The sequence below is a fragment of the Apis mellifera genome, linkage group LG1, assembly GCF_003254395.2.
Source record: "Apis mellifera strain DH4 linkage group LG1, Amel_HAv3.1, whole genome shotgun sequence".
NCBI classification, from domain to species: Eukaryota; Metazoa; Arthropoda; class Insecta; order Hymenoptera; family Apidae; genus Apis; species Apis mellifera.
In genome coordinates, this window is record NC_037638.1 from 24,590,701 (window position 1) to 24,611,197 (window position 20,497).

A 20,497-nucleotide genomic window follows, 5' to 3' on the forward strand; every position below is an offset into this window, starting at 1 on the left:
AATGAAAGGAAGATATTTTAAAGAGAGATTTAAATATATAGATGAAAAATATTGTTTTTATATTGCGTAGAAAATACACATTAGTTAGTTGAAATTTTATTTATAAAGGAGGAGATTATTATTTGAAAAGTGAGGATTAATTAATTATTATGAATGATAATTGTATAGCGTCATTCATTTGGGCGGGTAGAGAAACGAGAGGAAAATATTTTAGAGAGAGATTTAAATATATAGATGAAAAATATTGTGTAGAAAATATATGTTAGTTGGTTGAAATTTTATTTATAAGGGAGGAGATTATTGTTTGAAAAGTGAGGATTAATTAATTATTACGAGTATTGATTTTAGAGAGAGATTTAAATATATAGATGAAAAATACTGTTTTTATATTGCGTAGAAAATACACAAGTTAGTTAGTTGAAATTTTATTTATAAGGAAGGAGATTATTGTTTGGAAAGTTAGTATCAATGATTGCTATAGATTGAATCTAAGAGAGATATTTTTAAGAGATCAATATTCGAATTATTTTGTTTGGAAGAAAAGAAAAAAAGGGCAAAAAAGAGACTCGCAACTGATAATGATTAATCGGCTTGACGCGTTTCAAATTTAGCCACAGCTTTCATTCAAGCACCGCATTTGTCCCGGCCGGTCCAAAATACACCCCAACAGAGCAATGCTCAATTATGCTCCAATTTCTTTCGTTCTCGGCTTCCAGCCTATTTATAGCAAGCTTCGAATGCCTCGAATTTTTCCCCCTATATTTAAATTGGTCGCGGCACCTCTTAAACTCGGGCCGATACCGTATTAAAAGGGACGTTATATAGCGTTGATTATACAGCGAAGAAAAAGAAAATCGATCGATGGCGCCAACGCGATAACGCACGAGAATCCGATCATCAGCGAGTTTCTCAAAGAAACTTGCTCCGCTCCAGATCTAAGTATACGCGTTACTTTCCTTCTTAACACCGCCGCTTTTAGTCGCCGTGTGCGAAACAGTCTGTTGGGTAGCAACAACTGACTATAAGCTCTCGAAAATGGATTCTGAATACTAATCTTGACTCTTACGCGTATTCCTCCTAAAAGTGAATATATATATACGTACATATGTTGCTATCCTAATTATTTTAGAACCAATAATAATCACAAAAATTTACGATACAAAAAGTATTTGAATATGTATATATATACTTTCTTTTTATCAGATATTAATTTAACTCCGAAATTTAATTTAACTCCAATTTTTTATTTATAATAAATAGAAGGCAAATATTTATTGTCCCCCACTTGTGGTAGAAGCAGTGTAGTTTTATGGTCGGAATTCGCAATTGGTCTGCCGCATAGTTCTTGCACGACACAAGAGAACAGTAACTCGGCCGACGTTGGCACATCGAATAGGTTGAACAGGCGTCCAAGGCCCAAGAGGACTGAACCGTCTCGAATCGACTCTGTTTCCAGACCGTAACGTCTTTATACGAGTCGGTGGTGCCGCCATCGGAGAAATGCATAAACTACGTGAAAAGCGTTGAGGATTCGAGAACGGAGGAAAAGATCGTGACGCCGAAATCGGACATCGTGAACGACGTGGTCGAGGCGGAGACGCATCTCACCGTTCTAGAGCCGGAAGAGGGCATCGCGGACACGGTCGCGGAGAACGCTGCCGAATTGTCGGAGGCTGTGCTGGAAGGGAAACAGGAGCGGGAGATCCCGGTCGAGGTCGAGATCGTGGAATTGACAACCAGCGTGAAAGAGAGCCTCCAGTTTCCGGAAATCGAGGAGATACCGGACTCTGGGAAGACGAGCGAGGTCGGCGAGGTGGGTGTCTTCATTTTCTATTCACACTTTCGCATGAATTCTCGATCGTATTTCCGCTAATGCTTCCATATCTTTGCGAATTTTTCAATTTTACACGAAGTTTCGAAAAGTAGAAGCTCAAAAGAATCTTACTCGCATAAATTGTATAAATTTTTAGTAGAAACAAACGTTTCTTCGTATTAGAAGAAGAATGTTGTTTAATAACAAACGCGTGTTTCACGCGAAAAACACGTATGAATAGACGAACGACACCTTCAGATTCATCGATTGAATCGATAGGATTGGAGAAAGAAAGAAAAAGAAAGAAAAAAAATCGCTGCCATTTTTCACAGCAATTAAGGATTAAAAAGCGAGCACGGCAGAAACGATTCCCGTTGCGATGAAGCACGGGCAATCAAGATTAACGAGAATTCGTTTTATATCGTCCGTGTCATACTTCTCGCCGGCACATGTGGAAGACTAATGACTGCACACTGGACGCACACGCGTGCAGTGTACACATTAATGCATTCACCAGAGTTCACGGTATATACGTTGCTCGTTTTAAAACAGCGTCAGTCGAGCGGCCGGCTACGTGTATGTTGCACGAGCACGTTAATCAACAATTTCCGGAAACTTTGGGACGATCCACGTAGTAACTAAATACCAATTAACGATGGTGTGAATCAGGCTGCCCTTTTGCAACCGTGTCAACGTGTCGCGGACGAGTGGTCGCGCTAATTTAACGATCGTGATTCCGTACTCGGCTCCAAGTGAAAAAAGGAAATTTTTATCGATTACTTGCACGCTTGGTGTTCCATCCATTGCAAATTCGTTGCGCGGATTTAAAAATTTCTCGAATCAATTCGGATCAATTTTCATCGTCAACCGTCGAACTTTCTAACCACGTCGGCGATTACGATATTTCTCGATAATTTTACTTTACCAATTAAATTTTATCGTTTATTTTATACAGAGATTCGTTACGAAATTTTTAAGAAAAGAATATTATTCTCAAAGATTATACTAAAACTTGTATAACCAGCCGAGTCGAAGTCATATTTTCCAAATACCCTGTGCTATTACAAGATTCACGGATAAGAAAAAAAAAAAAAAAAGAAAGACACAGGCGAAATAAAGCGTCGAGAGCCGATCCCAACAGCCGCATTATCCCATTCCCGTTTTGCGAGCGTTCACCCAATGCTAACGAGCATTGTCTTTTTCAGACGGAGGATATCGTGGTGGAGCACATCGACCTGATACGCGAGGCAAAGGAGTTGCCTCACCAGACCCGTTCCAAAATAGGCAACCGTCAGACGGTCACGTCGACCGGCACAGCCGACGACGACTCGGAGAGCAACACCGACACCGACAGTTACCCGGAGGAGCAGCCCACCTACACCAAGCTCGAGGAGATCGATCTCCTCTCGAGCATCGGCCGCGATATCGGCCTCGATCTCGAGAAGTACGTGCAACCGGTGCCGGACGTGGTCGCGATGGAAGCCGTCGACCCGCTCCACGCCTCCTCCAGATCCTCCTCCTCCTCCTCCTCCATGATGAAGGACACCATCGAGGACACGAACAAGCTGATGGATCGCGATCTTCCCGAGGCGTCGAGCGCCGACACAAGGAAGAAGGAGAAGATGGCCAGGAATCAGGCGAAACGGAGGCAGCAGCAGCAACAGCAGCAGCAACAGTTGCACCAGTTGAGGGCGGCGAACGCTCAGAGGCGGCCCGACAAGAGGAGAGCCGACGCCGACAATGGACCAGGTACAGCCGCGCCGCGCGCCCGTCAGATAAGGAAGATTTGATTTTTATCGACCAGACCCTGTTCGCATGAAAGGGTTCAGGAAAATTGGCATGACAGTCATATTCCCTGAGAATAATACTTATGCAGCTGAAAAATCCTCTCTTTCTTTTTTTTTAATCAAGCGAACGGTAAACTATCGAAAAGATCCAAGTCATTTTTCACGGAGATTTATATTGATCGATACTCTACCTTCGATATAAAAAAATTTGGAATTTGTTGCATTACGTGAGAACAGTGATTAAAAATATTGTTATATATAGTTGAATTGTTCACTTTGATGCAAACTTTTACGCTCGTTAAAACGTCATAGAAGATAAAGAAAAATCTTCCTGCACTTCCGCTACTCGCGTGTTCTTCGCACCATGTATGATTAATTCTGGTTTCTTAACAGAAGTGAAATTTCACGGTGCAAGAGCACGGAATAAAACGAGCGTGGAAACCCGTATCTCGATTTTTACGCAACCAGACACAGAAAGAGAGAGAGAGAGAGAGAGAGAAAAGGAGGAGGGAAAAAAGGGGCGTAATCAGAATCAAATTTTCTTGTCGTTTTTCACGCAGGAAGCCAGCACGATTAGCGTAATCTCTAGGACAATAAAAGCACCTCGACTGTATCTATTATACGTGACACGACGCCTTTCACGATGCCTTCTCATTTACGCTTCTTCCTCCCGAGTATTCTCATGCTCGTCCCTCTTCAAATTTCACGGTGTGTACACGAGTATAAACCGCAAATATTCATCGTGCAATGTTCATCGTGTTGCAAATCTGAAAGAAAATTTCAAATTACAAGGTTCATCAAGTTAAAAGTGAAGAAATAATAATAAGTGACGAGTGGTTTGGAAAGTTGCCAAAGCAAAAGTTTCCACGATGTCTTCTTTTTCTTTTTCCCCTATTTCGATCTCCCTTTTAATTGCGCTTATTATTATAATAATACTATTCAATATCTAAGGTTAATACCTCACCTGTGATTTTTTTTTTCCATGGAAGGCGGCTTCGATGTCTACAATATCGAAACAGCGATGCCGAAAATCGATCTGGACGCGATCGAATCTCATTTAAGAGCTGCACGCGAAGAGGAACGACGGGTGAGTGAATATTTTTATATATATATATAATATAATTGTACATCCGTACCTGGTAACTTCTTCACTCCAAGATTTTGATCAGACGCGCAAAATAATTTCTTCCTGCGAATAGAAAGAAAAAAGAAACACTCGTAACTTCTTCTTAACTCGCGAAATCTTTCATCCAGCTGTGAAAATATTAAATTTTTATCTCATATCGCACTGCATGTTTCCGTAGAAATGCAGATATATTCAAAGAAATACTGCTGGATGGGTGTGTTTGAGCAATGCTCGTCGAGATGGATGCAATGATTACGCACGATGACGTAACTCAAACGTAGGTCAACCCACCCACCCATTTCTTTCTTTCGAATTCGACGAGACTCGAAAAAATCTTACAAATTTCGAAAAACCTATGCTATATACTCTATCCAGATCATTGACACACGAAATACAAAACGTATCTCAACGTTATCTCCACCAAGCTATTTTTATCATTCGCGTTATCAAAAGAGGAGAGAAACCGGGGAATAGGACGATAAATATCGATCGATTAAAGTAAATGAACATAAGAAAGAAGAAGAGAGACAGCGAAGTAAGGAGCCGGCATGGGAATTATCCATCATAACTCTTGTAAACATGATCGTTAAGGGAATGGAAAATTCGCGGGAACTCGTGTGTTGCACGAGCAAAAGGTGGAGGAACGTAATTGCGCCGCTCGAGGGAAGGAAAATAATTAACGGGAGAGAGGCGAGGAGGAAGGGAGGAGGGGGAAAAAAGTAACAATTTCGCGTCCAGATGGCCGATGTTCTCACGGATAAGAAGAAAAAAAAAGAAAGAAAGAAAAACGGTGCAACGATAAAAATTGAATGAACGTTCACGCGATGAGACGAGATTGAATCGATTTTCGTCCGAAGGCCGAGATATACCGAGAGCGTGTATTCATAAACGTTGCACGCCTGATAAACTCTCGCTCGATCGCCTCGAATAAAATCGGAAAAGGATGAGGTGGGCGTGTGTGAGGCGCGCACGCTTAGATAGGAGAGAGAGAGAGAGACATCGATCCAGAGCGAGAAACTTGGAACGAAGGAAAAAATTTTTTGGTTGGTCGATTGATCAAAACGATGATGATTGGATAATGAATTTTTATTCGAATGAGATTGGCGAGTAATTCTGAAAATTATCAGCTTGAAGAATTATATCATTCCATCTAATATTTTCGTTCTCGAAAAGAAACGATCTCCTCTTTAACTTTAACCGTGAAAAAAGTTTCTTCGAACTTCAATTAACCCAATTAATCCTAGGAGAGTTGGAAGGAAAAACACAGAGATTCGCTCTCCTTTTTTCCTTCTCTTTTTTTCCCCCCGGGAACGACGAGGCTTCACGCATCGATTCCAATTACGTCAACGTTAAATAACGTTGAAAATCGGGGATCCCGTTTTAATTTAACCCACATTTCGAGAAGAGGAGATGAGAGAATCGGATTCGATGAGAAAGAGAGGAAAAAAAAAAGAAGAAGAAGAAAATGGAACTTTTTTTCACAAAAATAGTTTTCAGTTTGCCGTTAGAGAGAAAGGAGAGAGAGAGAGAGAGAGAGGGGAGAAAAATGCCGCGAACAATTTCACACGAGATATTTCGCGCGGATTATTTTCTGGATTATTGACACGGAAAATAAGGTCGATGAGGCTTACAACCCCGTTTCAGGGTCCCGATAGCGAGAGTCGTCTCGTTAAACGCACAGACGATCCATATTCGTGGACGGTGCCATTGTATGGAAAATAGGGGAACAGGAAACGGATGTCGCCACGGGGGGAGGAGGGGACGATCGATGCAACCGTCAGATAGAGCGTGGCATAATTCGGCGCGTAAAATTTTAAAGAAGGAGAGAGGGGAGAGCTCGATGGAAAAGAAAGATCGAAACGAGATTTAACGCGAATTTAAATCGAAATATTGAAAATATTCGAGACATCGAGTTGCTTGATAAAATAAATTTGCGCGCGATCCATCATTTAACGTGAAAGGAAACGATGTTCTTTTTTTCTTCGCGAGCGAAAGAATATTTTTTATATATTCGTGAACCAGTTTTCGTGAAAGAGCGCGACGACGATGACTCTAACATCTCGAGATAACGTATCATTGCACCTTTAAAAGCCAGACCCGTAACCGTGGGTCAAAAGATTCGCATGGGCAGCCAAGCGTGACGCTTTGCGTACGACCTATAGAGAGAGCTACGCCATCTTCAGCTACGTCAATTTTAAGACCCGTTTCCAAAGGTATTTTTACGAACGAGGATCGCCAGAGGGACGATTACGAGGCCTACAATGAACGAGCAAACCTTTTCAAACAGTTCACGAGAGAAACAAGATTCTCGTAAACTTGTCCGTTTTCTCGATTTTTACAGTTACAGTTACGTTTTTTTTCGTTTATCTACACTCGTGAAAGTTTAATAAAGCGGAGAAGTTTCTAAACCCAGAAAATTTCATCAGGATGAGTCTTATTCTCGAAAGTTCGCGAATTTCGAATCGTTACTTTCCAAACTGGCATTATTAATCAAATTCATAATAATAATAATAATATCAACAACAACAAAAAAAACTACGAATCACTCTTCCTCGCGTATCAAATACCCACGCACGAAGACACGTAACCATTTTAAAAAAAAAACAATTTACATGCTTTTGACTCGAACGACACGCGCGCACACATATGCTCCATAGAAAGTCGAAACTCGTTCAAAGATCGAAATCGACTGTAATTGGGCGAGAAAGAAGAGACGAGAGAACGTTTTCCTCCGTGGAACAAACGCGATGCTCGCTCGCACGTCGAACGAAAACCTTAACCACTTTCACCGAACACCGTGAAAACCCGAGCTAGACCAGCCTCCTCCGGTAGACGGTTAATAGCACCGGCTCCACCACCTCCTTCGTGCAAACTTACCGGAAGATCGGTTCGCCGCTCACTTGACTCACTTTATACCAGTCTCGTGTTGTTCTCGTCTCAAGCGAGTCTCCCGTGGCAAAAACTCCGTCGTTCATATCTCTCGTTCGTTCATTTATTTCTACGGCAGGAAGAAAACAAAAAGAGAGAGAGAGAGGAGGATAAAATAATTAATCGAAAGTGGATCTACAACGCAACGACGACTCGACTCGGTTCGTGGTGGACGAAAGCGAGAGAAACTTTATTAAATCGTAACTTGATTTGTAATTAATAATCAAACTGGACACACAAGTTGGATCGAAGTTGGAGGATGCGGTTTGTTCGTTGGAAACTGAAAATTCGTTTGGATTTAACGGAGCGACTTATGGATAATCGATACAGCGATGTAATCTCTTGGATCAACGTACGGGGATAAATTAATCGAAAGTTGATAGGCGACGACGAAAGCGGGCGAAAGCTTATTAAATTATCAAACCGTTATCAAACTTGACACAAACCGTTGATTGGATTAACTCGGAGGATACGGTTCGTTGGAATTTTTCCAGATTCGTCCGGATTTAAGTGGATTTAATCGCGGCTTACTGGATAATAATCGATAATAGCGCGCAAAAGCTTGGATCATCGAGCAATTCGATCTTCTTCCCGAGCGTCGATTATTTGTTTCATCACCGGTTTTGCGGTCTCAGTTCCATCCAGGGTCAAAGGAGACATCGATATTCTTGAATAACAACGTTGCACGATCTCCTCTGTGCAACAATTCGGTATCTCTTCTTCTTCTTCTTTTTTAGTATCGCGAGCTCGCTCGATCCGTGCGATTTCATTCACTGTTGCTCGAGAGAAGATTTTCGATTTTCTCGGAAGGAAGAAAGGAAGGAGGGAAGGAGGGAAGGAAGGTAACGTTGATGATGAATCTTTGGATGAAAACGCTCGGTTTTAAAGAAGCGGATTCGTAAATTAAATCGTATTTCCGTCTCGTGTTTGCGTCGTACGCGCGAGTTGTCTTCTGCGTGTGTTTTATTAATTAAGGGGACGCCGCATAATCTTTGTCGGGGTGAACGAACCCGTCGTAGATCTCGTAGATTCGCTCGAGATAACTTTTTTCCTGAAAAAAAAAAAGAATTAATCTTAATTAATTCGACGTTAATTAAATAATCACGCGTAATTTCCGTTCCTCTCAGCTCCGAATACTTTAATTATTCCTTTTTTTGAATTTTGTACAATTGAAATTGCGTTCGAGTGAATATTATTAAATATAATCTTAATCCTTTATTTCGATAAATAAATAGGCAAGGTGAAACATAAATAATCGCGGAATGAATAATTGGGAAAGAAAATCGATGATCCAACGCTAATTAGAAAACGCTAGATCGTATATACAAGGAAAGACAATGAAACAATCAAGACACCTGTTCCTAAATTACTCTTTTCCTGGACGAGGTGGAAGGAGAAATCAGCATCGTGCTACGAATTGAAGGAAAGTGGGTGGTTGTACTCGAAAAACTTTTTACTCCATCCGAAGAAGAAATATTCGATGAGACCCGTATTTATATCTCGAGATAACTTTCTTCTCTTTCTTTTTTTTCTCGAAAGAAGCAAAACCGAGATCTCGAGATCTTGTTTGTATCCGCGAACAAACGAATCCAACGACGTTCTCTCGACCGTCCATCCTCTCCAAACACATCTTCGCGCGTCATACATCTTCCGATGAATCGATGATTTACGTACACTCGTCAAATTGTGAAACTTTTCGTTTGTCCGTTCGATGACGTTCGATAAAGAAGAGACGGTGTACGAAGAGAACAAAGCGAAGAGAAAGTGTGCGTGCCGTTATTTTGCATGGATAGACGAGTGTGATCGTTGAAGAGGGAAAGAAAAGAAGAAGAAGAAAGAAAAAAGAAACGTGGGAAGAATTGGAGCAAATCTTGGAAACATGGGCAGCAGCAACAAGGCGAGGAAACATTACAAAAAGGATTCCAGATTCGTCACGGATCTGTACACATTCACATACGATGACTTCGATCTTGTAAGATTTAAATGGAACGTGAATACAACGGAATGGCGAGTATCTCCGTTCCACTTAATCGAACGGTTGATTACTTTTACTAAGTAGTCGCGTGAGTCAAGCAAGTTTCTCTAAAAGTTAAGAAACGAACCGATAAATTATTGCTATTACCTTTACCTATCTACGTTTAATTTCCTTAATTTCAACTTATTTATCTGAAATCTGAAAAAAAAAATATATAAATATCACGAAACGATTAGTTTGTTTCTTGTATTTTTGTAATTAAATTATAAATAGTATTTCTAGATTCGCTCAATTGAGAAACGGGATTTCTTTCGATGATAGAAGATATCGAACAATGAAGGCATTGTTTCACCGATGTCTAACCGATAAATCGTTCCTTGCAAACAAGATCAATGGCCGAAAAACTCTTTCGATCGGAAAGAGAATCGGAGAGAGAGAGGAGGAAAGTGGGTCGAACCGCACAGATGTTAAGGAAACTGATTTTGACAATCGCCACAATTGCGAAGAAAAAGAAAAAAAAGCGTACATTCTGTCTAAGAATTCCGTTCGTGAAACTGAATGGGAAGCAAAGATGTAATTAGAATAATTTGTTGAAATTTTCTTCTTTCTCTTTCGTATACGAAGGATTTGTACGCGGAATGCTCTCTTAATAAACAGTCTCCATGGAATGTTCCATGCTTTTAAACCGATCTTAACCTTGACGGTTCGACGAGCTCCTTCTTCCAATTCGCTCGATCGTTTAATTTGTAGCCGATGCACGGAATATCGAAAGGTTAATAGATCGAGCACGTGTTCAGAATTGCAAATTAAATTTCTGTCGATTTAGTAGAATTTCGAGACGCTATTTCTTCGAGGGGATAGATCGTGGAAGGATAGATCTCTTGTGATCTCGCCATTCCGTTGATCACGCTTTGTAGACACGAATCGGCGTATCGATTATAAACGAAACGTTTGGCTTTCGTTTCTGGGGCATCAGGACGACGATAAAGAGATCGTGAAGGAGCCAAGGCCAAACTCCGAGGGAACGATCTCGTCGCTCCGGAACACCGATTCCGGGACGAAGGAGCCTGAAAGGGAAGATCTTGTCACGCGATTCGATAGAGTGGTGCGGGGAGATCCGGATCAGGCTTTTCAGGTGTGAAGACTTCCGGTTAAGACTTCCTCTATAGAATTCTAAAGAAAAACTTGGAATCCTTTTCGAGGGGAGATATTAAAACGAGATGAGAGATTTTTGGAGATCGTTTGGATCGTTCTTTCTTTCGTCGAGAAAAGAAAGAAAATTGATTGAAAAGTCTGGTTGCCAAAAAATATACATCGACGTATACCTTTTGCCAAAAGTTTAGTAGTTTCGATTTTGTTGCCAAAATAAAAAGATTCAATTTTCATTGGCAGGATGAAAGTTTGAGACTTTTTTTATTTTCAAACACTTGCCAAAAAGTTGTTATAATATATTTATACTTTTGCGTGTAAGATATCGTCCCCGCACGGAAGAAATTCTATTTCATGATATTATTTCATCGTTGGTGGAAAATCTATAAAACCAATTTTACGAAAACAACGTAAAGCCAATATCAATAGTGAATTTTCCAATTCCAAACCACCACCACCACACCTTTCTTCGTTCCCATTACCATTGTTCTAATCCAATCCATTCTGTTTCGGTTCAAATAATCCAATCACTTTACTCCTCTCCACCTCGTATCACACGAGGGGGCCAATATAAATTATTTATTGAAGAAGAAGAAGAAAAAAAGAAAGGAGCCAGCAACGATCGAAGCAAGAAATTTCTCGCCCGATTAATCAATCAGGTGCTCGGTCGCACCTCAATTACGCAAATACGTTGGAAAGATGTCGTCAATCTCATTAATTGTCTCACTCCCACGCGAGTGTACAGTTTTAGGGAGAGGAGAAGGGGGAGAAAGTCGGAAGGAAGGAAGGGGAAGAAGATTAAAGACATCGAGGGGGTTTCCACCCCCTCCCCCTTCCCCCCCGTTGGCGTGTAACGAGCGATGATCACACTTCAGATTTCTCTGTCTGTTCACAGCGGCGAAACGATCGTGAAGAGATACGAAGGAGGTTGGCCATGGGTCCAGACGCCGAAGACTTGCGCGCTGAACGCGGAAGAAAGCCGAGCCTTCAGTCGCGGCTTCAGAGCGGTCGGTATCACTCGGAATACTACCACTTTTTCCACGATCCCGCGCGAACGTGAACACTCTTCCCTGTGCGTGAATGAGATTTCCATTTTTCGTCCGTCGCTTATCTTTCTTCGAAAAGTGGAGGCGTCGATTTAAACGAGAGAAAAAGATTATAAAAGATTCGAAACGAAGTGAAATAAGTTTGATGTTCCGTTTTCCTTCAAGTTTATTGGCCGGACGAATGAAGTTGTAACGAAGCGAAGTGAGTGAGTTTTTTCTAGTTTTAGTAAATAAGAGGGGAGCTTTTCTTTTTCTCGAAGAATCGATTCGGCTCGAATTGAACGGTGATTGCAAATTGTTGTGCAATGTACCATAAAACTTTCGATCATCGAGGGATTGGAATGAACGTACGTTGACTCCTTTTACTCGTCTTAATCTTAATCTCTTTTCACTCGATGGAGCTACGAAATAAATTTCAATCGTTTCTTTCTTTTTTTTTGAATCGGTCTTGATTGGTGATCGATCGGTTTTTAATACAATTGCAAAAGGAAATCTTTAAATCGTATTGTTTCCGATTTACCTTTTATTATTAACGAAGATCATTCCTTTCTTTCAGGGATGAACCTTCAAATCTGTTTCATGAACGAAACACCCTCGGACACGGAATCTCCGTGTTCGGAGACCGACTCGTCCCCGGGATCCACGCCTACCTCGCTCAACACGAAGCAACCGCAGAAACAGCAAATGCCGATCAGACCTCAGGTGCTCAGCCTTCCACCTTTGAGGCTGGACACCGGCTCGAATTCGGCCCCGATCGACGAGGCCGATTTCTTCGCAAGGCAGGCGAGATTGCAAACCGAGGCACGAATGGCCTTGGCTCAGGCCAAAGAAATGGCCCACATGCAGATGGAAGTGGAGAGGCAAAGGCTGAAACAGAGCCCCATCACCGAGATGGTGCGATCCAGCCTCGAAAAAGTGAGCCATGCATCTTCGTTCTCTTTTTTCAAATAACGTATACGTGCGTAGAACGATCTTCATTTGATCGAACTCTCGAAATTGAAGGAAGAATTCGATTCAGTAAGACGAATATTAATCTATCTCTCACGAAAAGGAATGAAAATATTTTTTAAAAATTTAGAATTTCTATAAAAGATACAGTTGTTCGCATAAAACGATCTTCATCGATTAAACTCTCAAAATTGAAGGAAGAATATTCGATTTGAATATTATCTCTCGCAAAAAAAGAAAGGTTGGAAATATTTTTTAAAAATAATACAATATATAAAACGATCCTCACTGATTAAACTCTCAAAATTGAAGGAAGAATTCGATTCCAATATTATTTATTTCTCGCGAAAAGGGAGAGGATGAAATATTTTTTAAAAATTTGGAATATTTTACGAAAGATCGAAACATATAATTTTTCGCATTTCCATTATTTCAAATAATATATAAAACGATCTTCACCGATTAAACTCTCGAAATTGAAGGAAGAATTCGCTTCGAGCATTGTTTATCTCTCGCGAAAAGGGAGAGAATGGAAATATTTTTTAAAAATTTGGAATATTTTACGAAAGATCGAAACATATAATTTTTCGCATTTCCATTATTTCAAATAATATATAAAACGATCTTCACCGATTAAACTCTCGAAATTGAAGGAAGAATTCGCTTCGAGCATTGTTTATCTCTCGCGAAAAGGGAGAGGATGGAAATATTTTTTAAAAATTTGGAATATTTTAAGATCGAAACATATGGATCTTTAAATCTGTATCGCTTCAAGATTTTACGTGCACAAAACGATTAAACTCTCGAAATTGAACAAAGAACTGGATTCAATAGGAGGAATAATAATAATTTTTCGCGCGAAAAGGGGGAAGAAAGAGAGAAAGATATTAAGCTTTATTCTTCTCTCCAGGTTGGCGTTCAACTCGGCGAGGATAGGCGCAGATTGTCACGAGTACTTTTAACGGAGCTAAACGTCGCCCAGCTTCAAGTGGTGGCGAACGACTTGCACGCGAGAATCGCGGCTCTGAACGAGGCGCTCGTCGAGGGACTTTTGAGAAGGGACGATTTGCACATGGAACAAGATTCGATGCTCGTCGACGTCGAAGATCTCACCAGATATCTGTAAGTTTTTCGTCTCGCGCGACTTTTAATCTCGTTCTCTTTCTCTCTTTCTCTCTCTCTCTTTCTATCTCTTTCTTTTCTCTCTCTCTCTTTCCCTCGCACTTTTATTCCTCGAGCAATCGCGCACAATCTCCTAGAAGCAATTAAGGTTGCTTAAAGAAAAGAAAAAAAAAAAAAAAAGCATGGCCGTGAAAGGACGCATGGCCTATTTTTCTGAATGCAAAGTGGAACAAGAACCCTTGGGAAAAAAAAAGGACCAACGCTTTCGCGAAACCGAAACCGCATTTCTTCTTTCCTTCCCCCCTCGCCTCTTGCACCGTTTTATTTGCGAAATTACCTGTCTTCCTCGCCGAAATATATAGCACGATAAACGGTTGGCGATGTTACATCAAAAATTAAGGAGAAAGATTTAAACCCGAGATTAGAGGTGTGAACGTGGGAAATTAAATATGATTTAAGAATGTTAAAAAAAAATTTTTTCTACTTTTTTCTTAAAAAGTAAAAAAAATTAATCGTCCGCGATCAGTTGGGATCAGTCGTTGAGATGAGTAAATGTTGATCTCTGTAATCTCTAGAAAAAGTTTTAAAAGTTAATTTCAGAAATTTTTAGCAGTTTATTACATTCGAATACAACTCTCGATATACCTCTCGATCGATTGCATCTCTTCGACACGTTTCTTTCAAATTTAATTTAATGACATTAAACGCTTTTCGAGCAATCATCAAGTAGCGTGTAAAAGGCTTCTTTAGGGACTAATTTATTTAAAAGATCATTTCTTATTATCTTTTTTTTTTTACGTTTACTTAAAATGTATTTATAAATACCAAGAAACAAGACGAATAATATTAATCAAATAATTCGAAAATCGATATAGCAGGCTGCATTCCAATTCATTCTAATGATCCAACGATTGATCCTAATTTAATTTCGACAAGAAAATCGGATGGAAATTCGGGGAGAACGTTTCGATATACGATGTAAGAAAATAACAACTTGACATCGAAACTTGTATCAAATCGTATTCGATCGAAATAAAATTTTACGTAACGTAAGATAAATCCGAAAGAAGCTTGTCAATCGCTTGTCCTTCCTCTCACCCGCCCATCCAATTCAACTGTTAACACCGTTAAACAACTGTGAGTGACTCGCTTCGTTTAACCTTCTCCTCTTTTCTTCTTCTTTTTTCTTCCCTCCCCCTCTCTCTTCTTAACAATACTAACTAATTCTTCCGGGCGAACTATGACAACACGTTATATTTTCCGGCCTGTCGCGCTAATAAACAGCTTCTGCTGCGTTCACATGCACAGAGGTGCCAAGCAGGAGTCGTTGAAGAAGAAGCAGAACGCGAGGGAGCAGCAGTGCACGGGGAGCAGCAGAAGTCATCATCAGCAGGGCGGCAACCCGGGCCAGAACAAATCGTCGTCGATCAAGCCGAAGCTGACGCACCGTGGCCTGGTCTCGTTGGTGAGGAAATAATGCCTCGCCACGAGACTGCGCGGTCTCGTCGGAAATTAAGCGGGGAAGGCTTACCTTCCCGAGAGAGGACGCGAGCAAGTATACGCAATTAACATCTGCTCGATTCGATCTGCCGATCTCTCGCCCCTCCCTCCCCGATCGAACAATTTCTCGAACTCGACTCCCGGTTCCGGTATGCTGGAACGATCGCCCTTCCCTGCCCTCCCTCCTCCTCCTCCCTCTCGAGAGGAAGGGAACGAGAAACGAGAGATTTATTCGGACGAAAAGGGATCGTATTTCCAAAGGAAATGCAAATATTTCGAGGCAACGGTAAGAGAAAATCGAGTAAAAATCTTCGTCTTGTCCTCGCGTGTGGAAGGAAAAGGAAAAAAATGGAGCAATATTTCGCCTCTACTACGGAGCAGATAATACAATCGTTTTTCTCTCCCCCCATTTTTAGACGGGGGTTCAAAAATATACATACGTAACATACACGCAGCGAAGAATCAATCCTCTTTCTTCCTGCTCGACAGGGAAGAAGGGGATCTTTTTCCAAAGTTTTTACAGCTTCATTATCAAGATGGAAAGTAGCGTAATAATAACGTAAGTACGTGTGCTCGCGTTCATTTGTATTAGGACATTGTGTGGTTGTACTGGAGGATGAGAGAAATCGATGGGATTATTATTAAGGAGTTGTCGAAAGGCTTTGAGATTATCACTGTCACCTGTTCAGAAAATTGGACGTTATAAAAGATTCGTATACGTTCTGAAATTTCTTCTTATATATATAAATATAGTTTCGTCTTTTTTACGAAGCTGTCTTGTAAATAATTTTTACCAACTTCTATCTATCTAAGATCATTGTCTTGCACGAATGCAAAATTCTAAGATCTGTTTGTACGAGAGTAAGACCCAGTGTCTTGATACTTATGAACGAGGGTATACGTGTATATAATAATATTGACCTGTTCAAGAAGTTCGTGCTGCAATCCTTCTTTTCGATCTTTTTTTCATTCTTCTTCCAGTTCCGGACAATTGACAATATTTACTTATTTTAATAAAAATTTAATCATTCGCCTAAATTCAATTATTCCACAAAATTCTATTTTCTTCTTAGTCAAATACACGAACATTTATATACGAACATTCTTGAACAAATCGATACATAGCCGAACAAAGTAGCAACAACAAGCAACAAGTACCCTTACTCGCCCTCCGACATTAGATCCGATGGGGACGAGTGATGCGACATGGCAATCTCGCAACGATAATGTTATGCAATTCGGTAACTTTCTGGATTATCGTAAAATAAATCTTCAATAAATCACTACACTTGATCGAATCGTTATTTTCTATGTAGAAAACTTCAATTTCCAAAATAATGAAAAATAACAATCTAATAATAAGAAAGAGATTCCAAACTGACTCTGATGAGAAGATCTTTTCATCGATTTTCGACGTACAAATTGAATAATTTCAATTCTTCAGAAACGGGATACCTGTTTAAAATTAAGCAACCATTGCTCGCCATCGTCGGATCTTGAATCGACGTCCCGATCGAGACGAGATGCGATCGGTTCGTCTTGTTGTCTATGTAGCCGATAACCTCCCCTCCCCTCCTTCTCTCCTCCTCCCTCCCTTCCGCTCTGGTTAAATCTTGCGGCCATGCATGCATGTGTTCCCCGAGTGTATCGCCTTTATATGATAGCATTACGTAAACGGTAGATGCAGATCTCTTCTCTATGTTGTAAATAAAGCGAAGCGGATCAATCAGCAGCGGAAATTTTCGGATTCGCGAGTCTGCATTCGCGTTCTTCCGTCGCCACGCATACGAGAAATGGTTCTTTGTTCTCCACGGTCGATGATGTCTCTCTCTTTCTCTCTATTTCGACGTCCTCCATTCCTGAAAACAAATCGATCGCTCTAATAATTCTTTATAACCGTACGATATTTTCGACGATCAAAGACAACGATCTCTCGAATTTCGTGAAAACATACGATACGATTGAAAGAAAAATCATTATTGAAATATATATATATATATTGTTAAATTGAAAGAGATATTGGAAAGAGAATTTGAATCACGTGGAAAAAATGATGTATATAAAAATTTTGAAGATGAAAATATATGAATATAGATAGGGCGTTATAAAGGATTAACGAATAATCGATTCGTACCTGATGGAACGGATATCACGATAACGGAACGACGTCGATGCGTGTGATTTTTTTGAAGTTGATCGAATCTTTGCCGATGTATACAATCGATTCACCGAAATCCTGCTGAAAAGAAAAGAAAAAAAAATCTCCTCCCTTTCGCTTGAATGGATCTCGTCCCCGTTTCAATCCGTGAATCGATAGAAAATAGAATGAAAAATCGATAGAAGGAAGAGAAAATTGACAAAACTTCGAAAGTTCTTTTGGAGATGGTTTCGGTGAACTCGTTGTATCATTATAAGAGGAAGATTATTCTTCTTTTTGAACTGTTACCACAGAAACAGAGAAAAACACAATTGTAAAGTCGAATTTTATTTGTATATCCACATAATCGATCCATTTTTTTATTTCTTTTAAGAAAGAGAAACGTTAATGAAACATTAATGTGTATAAATAATCGTAAACTTATTTCATAAGTGAAAAAAAAAAAAAAGAAAAAACATTCGAAAAAACGAGCAATCTTAGACGAGCGTTTTTCATCGTCGAAGGCGTACATGTATGTGCAATTTACTTACGTACTCTCACAAAGTTGAGAAAAAGGTCAACGATGCAATATGCAGCAGAGAAAGCGAAAGACAATTACGAATGCCGCAAACTGAGATTTTTCTTTCGAATCTCGTGTATCATATGTTATCATCGTGCAACAACATGCTTGATTCTCGATCGATAGGATCGTAGACGATCTACAAAAGATACAAGTTATGTTAATTTTAAAAAGGTACTCGCTACCACCACTCTTGATCGATATCGTGTGTTTTATACGATTAAAATTGTTTCCCGTGACGACATTTATCATATAATATATTTATAGAAATATAGAATTAAATATCCATACGAATTATTTTAGATAATGTATAACTCAGTTGAGGATTAAGAATACGCGATTAAGAAAATTTTCACATTTTCCCTATTCCCTATTCCCTCTCGAAACGTTCATAATGTCATCATCTTCCTTCGTTTCGATTGCAATTTATTAACCACGTTGAAATAAATTTTTAATCGAAAAACATGCACAAATATTTGATTGATAGAAGATATTCGATGTTACATACATACATTATTGTTTTCTTTTTTCCTTTTAGTTAAATTTCGATATAAAGAAAAGAATATTCCTCTTTTATTGCGATATAGAATGATAACGATGAAAATACTCTATTTATATTTTGGTAACAATCAATCGAAAGCATGTTTGTAATTGTGACTTTATTCGAATTATTTAAGATCATTCGATTTTTAGATATTCATATTGCACGTGAGAAATGACAAAGATGAAACAATTCTTGTTCCGCCCTTTGTAAAAATTTAAATTTAAATATAAAGTCGCACACGACGAAAGAGAACGAAGAACGCGTTACATATCTCTTAAGGATTAAAAAAAAAAAAGAAAGAGAAAAAAAAAAAGAAAAAAGAAAACGAAACTTTAGTCCACGAACTAGCCATAAAGTGTAATCGAATAGAAACGAAGGACTGAGTATACAGAGTTTGAGATTTAAAAAAAAAGAAAAAAAAAAAAGAGAGAGAAATAAAATAAAACTCCGTTTTCGACCGCCCGTTGAAACAGACTTTAGACTTAGCGAAAGCGTAATCAAAAGTATGTTAATCGTGTACTTGAAACGGATTATCCGAGTTTTCCATAAAACTATTCACGTACTGATTTACATGTATTCATACGTAAAAATTTATCCAAGTAAGTTTATTAAAGACGACACACATTGTGTATCATCTATCGAATTTCCAAGTTTCTTGATTTCGTATTTACGCTTAATCCCCTGCGTGAATTACTTAAGAGAGATACGAAAAATTATTATAAGCGGAAAAAAAAAAAATAAACGACAAATAAACGTCAAAAACGTTTGATCTCTGAGAAACACCGCGGCATTATTCATCCCCTCGGAACGATCGAAAAAGAAAGATATGAAAATTTCGAATAAATTTTCCCAACTTAAAAAAAATTGTTTTTTTTTTTTAATTTGTTTTAAATTTCTATCAATTTCTTTTCTATTCCTAAATTTCTATGATATTCTTACTACGATATCTTAGAAAATAAAAAATCATATATCATTTTCTAAAATATTAGTAATCATTCACAGAGAAGAAGAAGAAAGAAAATTTTTTGAATTTGGAAGCTTATTATAAAATTTAATATCACATTTCATGAAACTTTAAAATGTAGATAAAGACAAATGTGCGATCCGTTATTAGAATAGAAATATCAAAATATTTCTCTCGTTCATATCGCAATTATTCGCGAAAGAAAAAGCAAGATGATTATATTTTGAGGAGTAATTAAAAAGGTCATCGACACGCGTTCACAACGTGTGAGAAAAAGATCTTTCATTAATTCGAGACATCACCTCGTTTCATCGACATGCTATGAATTAGCATGAGCCACTAATTAACCATCGATCGTGTTCTAGTAAAAGATTGAATATTCATTACGAAATTAAAAATAGAATTTAAAAATATGAAAATATTTTCATGCGCTATTTCACACGAAAATGATATAAAGAAATTTTTCATTTCGCATAAATAACATAAGTTTTTCGAATTCGTTTGTGCATAAAAAAAAAAAAAGATGAATTAAGTTATAAAATGTTTTATCTCAACTTTGATTACAAGCAACATAAAATCGTATAGATTCGACATATAGAAGAATGTATATCGAAATAATTTTTTGTACTATATAAATCGATTATATATACATATAATATATATATAATATACAATATATATTATACATATATATATAAATTAACGGAAAAAAAAAGAAAATATGAAATACAGGAAAAAATTTCAGGTAAAACAAGGTATTCGCTATCGGTGTATAGATCGTAAAAGTGTACGATGTAACACTAACAATAAAAATATTTAATCAAAATCATCACTTAGAAACTTCTGTATATTTCTAATGGTCTAAAAAATTTTTGAGA

General features: G+C 38.7%; 1 protein-coding gene and 1 long non-coding RNA gene across 6 annotated transcripts in view; one reads left to right on the plus strand and one right to left on the minus strand.

Moving 5' to 3' along the window:
* The window catches only part of LOC551320 (schwannomin-interacting protein 1 homolog), a 32,159-nt gene extending 12,766 nt beyond the window's left edge, over window positions 1–19,393 (plus strand). For 2 of the 4 annotated variants that reach the window (XM_006571530.3, XM_006571531.3), the window contains exons 5-11: window positions 1,457–1,813; window positions 3,019–3,562; window positions 4,590–4,687; window positions 11,674–11,785; window positions 12,381–12,739; window positions 13,683–13,894; window positions 15,179–19,393. In XM_006571530.3, the coding sequence (XP_006571593.2) occupies window positions 1,457–1,813; window positions 3,019–3,562; window positions 4,590–4,687; window positions 11,674–11,785; window positions 12,381–12,739; window positions 13,683–13,894; window positions 15,179–15,371 (1,875 nt within the window). In that variant the 3' untranslated portion in view covers window positions 15,372–19,393. The remainder of the gene's footprint in view (window positions 1–1,456; window positions 1,814–3,018; window positions 3,563–4,589; window positions 4,688–11,673; window positions 11,786–12,380; window positions 12,740–13,682; window positions 13,895–15,178) is intronic. The other 2 variants (XM_006571532.3, XM_016916167.2) reach the window with 2 other exon arrangements.
* Window positions 4,249–8,496, minus strand: LOC102655568. Of its 2 annotated transcripts, XR_001705525.2 has the most exons (4): window positions 7,339–8,496; window positions 4,737–4,854; window positions 4,565–4,664; window positions 4,249–4,367 (listed from the first exon to the last, which is right to left on the minus strand). It is a non-coding gene; the product is annotated as an uncharacterized LOC102655568 (long non-coding RNA). The 2 variants fall into 2 exon arrangements; XR_412200.3 differs by having other exon boundaries at window positions 4,737–8,496.
* Window positions 19,394–20,497: the final 1,104 nt, after the last annotated feature.